The sequence below is a fragment of the Sinocyclocheilus anshuiensis genome, unplaced genomic scaffold, assembly GCF_001515605.1.
Source record: "Sinocyclocheilus anshuiensis isolate Anshui unplaced genomic scaffold, SAMN03320099.WGS_v1.1 scaffold1090, whole genome shotgun sequence".
NCBI lineage: Eukaryota > Metazoa > Chordata > Actinopteri > Cypriniformes > Cyprinidae > Sinocyclocheilus > Sinocyclocheilus anshuiensis.
The window spans coordinates 571,995-580,428 of NW_015537993.1; the positions used below are offsets into that span (position 1 = coordinate 571,995).

Below are 8,434 nucleotides of genomic sequence, written 5' to 3' on the forward strand. Positions count from 1 at the left end.
AGAGTCCAGCCCGGGGTCGTCACATGTGGTTGCCGCAAGCCCTCCGGCCGCTCCTTCATCGAATCCGCCGGCCGTGCCGTTCTCAAGCCCGCCTGCCACCGCTCACTCTAGGCTGCCAGCTTCCGCTCACTCTAGCCTGCCGTGTGTGACGCTGTATTTCTTTGTGAAAGCGAAACTACTTTGTTTGGCCTTCCAAAAGAGGACACGACTAGAAATCAGTGGTTAAGTTGTACGCCACACGCTTGAGGTATTCGGCCAATCACAACGCACTGGATAGCTGGCCAATCAGAGCACACCTCGCTTTTTAGACCGATGAACTTTGTAAAAATCGATGCGTTTCAGAAAGGCTGGTCATAGAAGAGAAACAATAATGTACAGTATATGGAAACTAATGTGTTTTTGAACCTTAAACCGCATAAACACATTTCATTACACCAAATACACAAAATAATGTTCTTTTTAGTAACATCATATGACCCCTTTAAGATTGCTGCTGTAACCCTAAGTAGCTACATGCCTATTTTGAACCTCTCTTTTGAGAGGTTTTAAGATATTAGAAAAAGTTGTTGCCTCCCAGTTACATGCCTATTTAACAGCACACAACCTCTATGAGCCCCTCCAGTCTGGCTACACAGTACTGAAACAGCCCTGGTTAAGGTTCTTAATGATCTCCTTCTAGCTTCTGATTCTGGCGCTCTTATTACTCTCCTTCTGTTAGACCTCAGCTCAGCTTTGACACTGTTTGTCATAAGATACTCCTGTCATGGCTTTCAGCAACTGGAAATTCTGCCACAGATTTTGACTGATTTTCCTCCTATCTGACAGGGAGGCAACAATTTGTTATATACCAGAAGCACAAATCATCCACCAAATCCATCAGTTCTGGTGTACTTCAAGGTTCTCTCTTGGGGCCTCTTCTTTTCACTATTATTGTTACCAAGTGGACAAATAATCAAACGCTAATATTTTAACTTCCACTGTTATGCTGATGACATTCAGATTTATTTTAGCACACCTTCCACTTCAGTGTTTTCTTCCACCTACATTAACAACTTGCATCAAGGAACTCAAGCTTAGACTGGAGTCAAATTACCTTGTATTTAACTCCGTTAAAATGTAGATAATACTGATTAGCTCTAAAGCTGTTGTATCTAAACTATCTGGTCAACTGATAGATTTGGATGGTGATTTGATAATGCCCTCCACAACAGTTCAAAATATTGGTGTTCTCATTGATTCCACACTTTCATTAAATGATCACATTGGTAAACTGGTAAAGACAGCTTTTTTCCACCTACGTAATATATCTCGTATTCGATTCTCTCTCTACATCTCAACTAGATTACTTTAACTCACTTCTTTATGGCCTTTCAGCTAAAAATATCAAATGATTATAATATGTTCGAAACTCTGCAGCCCGCTTGATCACTCACACAAGAACGAGCACATTACTCCAATCCTCTACCACATTCATTGGCTTCCTGTTTCCATGCGTATAAACTTCAAGGTACTAATTCTCACTTACAAATCTCTCCATAACCTTGGTCCTACATATTTATCTGACTTACTTCAGCCTTATGCTCCTGTTCACTCCTTACAGATCTTCTAGTGTGGGATTGTTAGTCACCCCTAAGTTTAGTTTGGTGACTATGGGAGCCAGGTCTTTCAGTGTTGTGGCTCCCAGGTTGTGGAATGCTCTTCCTCAAGAAATTCATCAAGCATCCTCACTTATCTCCTTCAAAAACATGTGTTTTTCTCTGATCAGTTCTCGGTCTGTAAAATGTACCTTGTTATGGATATGTTATTTATTTGAGCACAGTTAAAAAAAAGAAAAAAAGAAGAAGCTGCTTATTACAGATTTTGCAAATGACAGACTTCCTTTGAATAGCAACATAAAAGAGCTGTACACTTTAGAATACTTATCCACCTTTTTCTTCAATGCGGAAGTATGCCTATGGGCAAGACTTCTGGGTTCATTAGCCGCTATAGGGAAATACCGAGAAAAATAACAACATGCAGTAAACGGTAAAACTGTTTGCATTATAAACCAGTGTGTTCGTAATTAAGACAACACATTCAAATAATATGGTAAGACACACCAATTTTCAATATCAAGCAGCAAAATGAGCGGTTCTGTACAGCTAAAAATAGCTGGACACGGATGAGACCGGAAGCCAGACCCATAGAATTTACAAACCCGATTCCAAAAAAGTTGGGACACTGTACAAATTGTGAATAAAAACAGAATGCAATGATGTGGAAGTTTCAAATTTCAATATTTTATTCAGAATACAACATAGATGACATATCAAATGTTTAAACTGAGAAAATGTATCATTTTAAGGGAAAAATAAGTTGATTTTAAATTTCATGGCATCAACACATCTCAAAAAAGTTGGGACAAGGCCATGTTTACCACTGTGTGGCATCCCCTCTTCTTTTTATAACAGTCTGCAAACGTCTGGGGACTGAGGAGACAAGTTGCTCAAGTTTAGGAATAGGAATGTTGTCCCATTCTTGTCTAATACAGGCTTCTAGTTGCTCAACTGTCTTAGGTCTTCTTTGTCGCATCTTCCTCTTTATGATGCGCCAAATGTTTTCTATGGGTGAAAGATCTGGACTGCAGGCTGGCCATTTCAGTACCCGGATCCTTCTTCTACGCAGCCATGATGTTGTAATTGATGCAGTATGTGGTCTGGCATTGAGAATACACTTACTAGTGCTGTCAAAATTAGCGCGTAGCAATTATTATTATTTGTTTTTTTTCAGTTTAACGCGTTAAAAATATTTTACGCAATTAACGCAGCTACGGTTGGCCACCCCACTCACAAATGCTGCTTCCGTCTCTTTTTTTCCTGACAAGAATTGAGTTTATTTAGACCCTTTAGTCTTTATGTCCACATTAAACAGGAGTCTTTTCAGATGCGCACTCCAACTTCACCTCAGCACCAGGCGCTAGATGAGGGAGCTTCAGTAAAATAACAGTGATCTGCGGCCAGATGAGATGTTTTCAGGCCAAATGTCAGTAAAAACTAATTTTCCTGTCCTGTCAGCCATTATACTGTGTACGTAGCACAGTACAAATGCAGTGGCGCATGCTGTATAATTTCATATTAAATCGCAAATTAAAATACGAGCGTGCAATGTTGTAGTTATGTCGTCAGTTAAGTCATGGAGTTACCAAAATGGAGATTAACGCTGCCTTAAAACTGGGCATGTATTTAAGTATTTGTTATACATGAGTCACATTTAACAACTATTTTCTGAAATGCAGTTGTTTTCAAAACTGTCGTGCGATTAATCACTATTAATTTCAGAAAAAATGTGTGATTAGTTTTTTTGTTTTTTTTCTCGATTGACAGCACTACATGTTAACACTTAAATACAGGTGTGGATGTATGTCATGTATTTAAATATATTTGTAATTACACATTTGTAATGAAGTAATAATTTTGTTCATTTCAAATATATTAACTTTAAATGTAATATTGAATAACACACTTCTTCAAAGTACAATAAAAGTGTACCCTTTTTAAGTACACTTTATTGGTCTTTTATTTCATAATTCATATTATCTGCAAGCACATTTTTAAATGTACATTTAAGATTTGAAGTACACTGAAAGTGCACATTCAATACACTTAAGCGAACTTCTTTTTCACAAGGGTTGTGCAATTTTTAATAAGAAGTGAGTCGTTCATAGAAAAAGTGAAAAAGTAAAAAGTGGCTGCAGAAAAAATGGAATATATTACATTCATTTTTTGGACTACATTTATGGTGCCTTCTTGCAATTTTTGGGGCTTGACAGCCCTAATATACATTCACTTTCATTATATGGAAAAGAGCAGTGGGAACATTCTGCTAAATACTGCTTTTTGTGTTCCACTGAGGAAATAAAGTCATATGGGTTTAGAATGACAGGAAGGTGAGTGAATGACCCATAAGTTCCATTTTTGTGTCAATTATTCCTTTAAACAGTGCCTTGATGAGATTCTCTGTACTTTGTTTAATTAAATAAGTGTCCATATTTGGAAGAATTTCATCCAGACTGTTTGATTCCAACAGTAATTTATTACAGCCTGTGCTCATTAAAATGCCAAAAACTCATACAAAAAGCTCCTAGGTAACATGTTCACTCACCCACAGCAATCATGTAGTCCCAGCGGTCCAGCAGACACATGCTGAACTGTAGCCGATCAGTGGTGAGGCCCACATTGATGAGCGCGAGATGTCTGTTTGGATTCTGACAAACAGCGGCGGTCCAGGCTATTGCGAACCATAACACAATCAGCAGGATGACACACAGTAGACGCAACACTCTCCAGCTGGTCATGTAGGGAATCCGTTGGGCTGTACGTGACAGGAACACCTTGAGAACCCTGGAAAACAGTGACAACAACCATTGTATCATTATCACTTCCATATTGGAACTGATGTGGGATTGGATCAGAAAAAAAGCGGGCAAGTTATTACATTTTTTATTAGAATATTTTGTTAAAGTATTAAAAAACTGACGAATTGCACATGAATGTGCATTAAGAAATAAAGGTCCATTTTGATTTCATTAGACATACTAATATATACATTCTTCTCTTTGGATGTGGACCAATTTTTGGTCATCAAACAAACTTATAAATGGCCATAGCGTGCAGAGTCTCTTCATTATCACCATTTGTCTTTATGTCACATTGATAAAGTGTAGCCCTTTAATGAGTGTATAGTAAAAAAAAATAATAATCTAAGCAACGTGTTAATTTTCACCCCAGTTAAGTATCATCCCATTTCTGTCCAGATCCGAAGAGAATTCATTCATTTCTGTTGCCTTAATTACGAATGCCATTAAGATTTTTTGGCATTTTCAGCATATATCATACCATCAAGACCACATTTTCTTCTGTGCACGCTCTGTGCAAGATTCTCCTTCATCCTATTCTTCTGGAGACCAGATTTTGTTGTCTAAACCATTCAATAAAATGTAATACATCGTGGCCATATTGGTCTAAGTACCTCCTGTTATTTGTTTTCCCACAATGATTTTAAGCAGGCGTTTTAGCGCGTAGCTTAACAATGTAGTGAATAATTTTTAAAACGTACTTTACCCCTGATGAACTAGCTCTGGAACATACAGCTCTGACACTTTATAGGATGCTTACTTTAATTGGAAATTAGAGATAATACAAACTTTAACTGTGCTTAAAAGGGTTTCACGGAAGTTAAATCAGGAGAGGCTAATGCTGCAAGGTCTCACAGGAAATGAAGTCCACATAAGAGTAAAAAGGTGCATTAGAGAGCCGCTCTAGATATGCTGACCTTCTTTTAGCATCCAAAGTCTAAATTGAATAATAGTCTGTTTGAATATGAAATGTAATAGGGATAACAAAGCTAAAGTGTAGTGTGTATGTAGGCCTACTTCATGACTAAAATCAAATTCAAGACTAATTTTTTTTTTTTTTTTTAAATATACCTTTTTGATTTGAAGTACACTACAAGCACACATTCAGTACAACTGAAGGTTCCTCTTTTTTTACAATGGTATACAAAGTCCTGGAGGTTCAGAATATTTAAAAATATGAAAAAAAAAAACTACTTGATATAGAAAATTAGAAAATCATTTTAGAGTCCAGTTAAAAATTTATTTTGGGGGAAAAAAAATCTTGTTTTAATAATAAGAATATTTTATTATTCCAAACAGAAACTAATTTAAAATGAACAATTGTGTTATACAACACTGTGTCCAAAATTTTAAGTTGCTGTCAATAATTTTTTTATTTTGGTTTAGTAATGGTTAAAGCACTTGAGGAACAGAAGTAATCTAGCTGACTGTTTGGTCTCTGTAGCTCAGCCTTTGGCTCTCTCGCCCACCATCCAATCTGCTACCTGACACCAATCCAGCCTTATTGTTTTTTTCAGGGTTGATTCTGAAATGGCAAAGATCTAATCAGTTCCACGGTTCCACCTCATCGGCCATATTAGGAAAGTGCAAGTTGTGACATTTAATGACATTGTGGTCTGTGAGTCATACAGCATGTGTGGGTGTGTTATTGTGTGTACAGGTGCATGTGTGTGTGTGTGTGTGTCTGTCTGTGTGTGTATCTCTGTGTGTTTGTTTGTCTGGAGCAGCATATCTATTTCTCAGAGGCATCAATCTCAAAACTATCACGGATTGCAATGTGTCATTCTCCGCTCACATAAGCCATTCTCAATATCTCATTCTAGCCAATCCTAGGATTAAGATTTTTATCAATAAAAAAAAAAAAATTAATAATCACTAAGACTGTGACCAACATAACAACACTGTAAGTTCTACAGGTATCTAGAAGAGTGACTCATCTTTTATAATGTAATAAAAATTGTACCTGTAGAGTTTGAGGGTGACCGTTCCATAGACTGTGGCAAATCCGAGCAGACGAACCCATCGCAGCAGGATACAGCGGAAAACACTCGGCTGGAAGTACAGAATCACCACCTGGAAGACAATAAGCAAGTGCTCAAATGGAATATGCATTTATTTTAATAAATAGATATCTATTTATTCAGATAATATGATACTTGATATGAGACCCCTGCTGTTTTGTCCTTGACTGATGGTCACAGGATAAAAAAAAAAGTAATTTTATTTTATAAATGAAATACTACTAAAAAAACTGACATGATGGTGAGTAAATGATTACTTTTTTTTTAAGTAAAGGATAATGTATAGTCTACCATGTTACCATAAAAGAATGCAGTGACTAAATAATCACAATTTAATATGCTGGGAAAGAAGAAACTAGTCAATCAAATTAATTACATATGCTGATTAATTAATCACTATATATATATATATATATATATATATTAGGGCTGTCAACGTTAACGCATTAATGCATGCGATTAATTTTACAATCAACTCGTTAAAATAATTTAACGCAGTTAATGCAAAATTACTGAAGCACAATTTCTATTCTAACCCTTTAACCCAATTTTGCTTCTCTGCTTGCAATCAGATAATTATAAGCCGCTAAACTCCGGGAAAGTTTTCGGTCTAATGATCCAGTGAGCGAATGCATTCAAACAATCCATCCAAAACAGCGCTAATATAAAAGGAAACCAGGCTGATTACATCATAGATTGCAGAGAGAACAGAGACTCGCGTTGCGTTTTAAGTGAATTATTTATTCCAGTGTGTTTCGCTTTAAAACACGAGCTCTGTCATATTCTGTGATTGTCTCTGACGAGCGCAAGCCCTCACACGTCGCGCTGTGTGAAGTACAGGCTGAACGGATTGTCAACACATCCCACCGCTGTATGGCCAGATGAGACGCAAACATCGTTTTCTTGACTGGATAACCAGTCTCGCTAGTAAAGTTTTGATGGATGAAGACTGCAATCAAGGTAAAGACGATTGCGGTGGCGCACAGGAGTCATACAGCACGCGCGAGTCCGTTATATTAATGCGTGTATGAGCTCTTGACGCACATTGTATTTATGCACAGGCACAGACATTTCCGTACATTCACGTTGTTTCAAAGGGTGTGATTAATCTGATTAAAATGTTTTATCTATTGACAGCCCTAATATATATATATATATATATATATATATACTGAGAAAAGGCTTAAATATACGTATTTAATAAAAGCCGTATATGCTAATGTCTGCAACATTATTGTGGTAGAAGAAAGGAATGGAATGGCCAATGAGAGTCGTTCAGATTAGTAAGTGCTGAAAACTTTACTTTTTTGTTTTAGAGTTTTTGTTGAGTGTGCACAATCACTCATTGAATTCTTTGTGCCCGTGAATTCCCTCATCATAAACAACAAAGTTCATATATGACGTAAATAAAATATTAATTTTGTAGCTTCAGTAATTATAACGGTAGTTTTTGCATAACTTGTGCAAGACTAGACTTATGTGAAGCCAGAACCAGAAATATTTGATGTGCTGTTTTCCCAAAATCCCAAAAGTTTTTACATGTATTCTATTCATCGACATTAATAATACTTATGTCAATTATCAAGAGCAATAATCGACAATAATGATTTTTGTCCTAATATTGCAGCCCTGTTAGCTTCTGTTTTTAAACTTATAATTTAGATACAATTTTAAACAGTCAATTGCTATTGGCAACAGTTTAAAGTATTTTGATTGATTGAAATATTTAATAAAATTTAAGTGTTTGACATTAAAGACAACACAGATATAATTATTAAGGTGATAAAAACAATTACCCTCACAAATGTAAAACATGCCCCTGGAAATCAATTCCATGGGGCATGGGTGTTGGAAGCAAAAAAAAAAAAAATGTGGGTGGGTCCTCCCCCTAAATTTTTTTACTGGAGTAGATGCCATTTCCTGTATTCTGGTGCCTTTTAAGTAGGGGTCATATGATGCGATTTCAAGTTTTCCTTTCTCTTTGGAGTGTTACAAGCTGTTCGTGAATAGATAAGATCCC

At 36.5% G+C, this 8,434-nt stretch overlaps 1 protein-coding gene across 1 annotated transcript in view; it reads right to left on the bottom strand.

Moving 5' to 3' along the window:
• The window catches only part of LOC107675282 (probable G-protein coupled receptor 158), a 93,514-nt gene that overhangs the window by 11,591 nt on the left and 73,489 nt on the right, over positions 1-8,434 (bottom strand). The window contains exons 5-6 of the mRNA XM_016469581.1: positions 6,357-6,466; positions 4,141-4,379 (exon numbers count right to left, since the gene is read on the bottom strand). Coding sequence (XP_016325067.1) covers positions 4,141-4,379; positions 6,357-6,466 — 349 coding nt within the window. The remainder of the gene's footprint in view (positions 1-4,140; positions 4,380-6,356; positions 6,467-8,434) is intronic.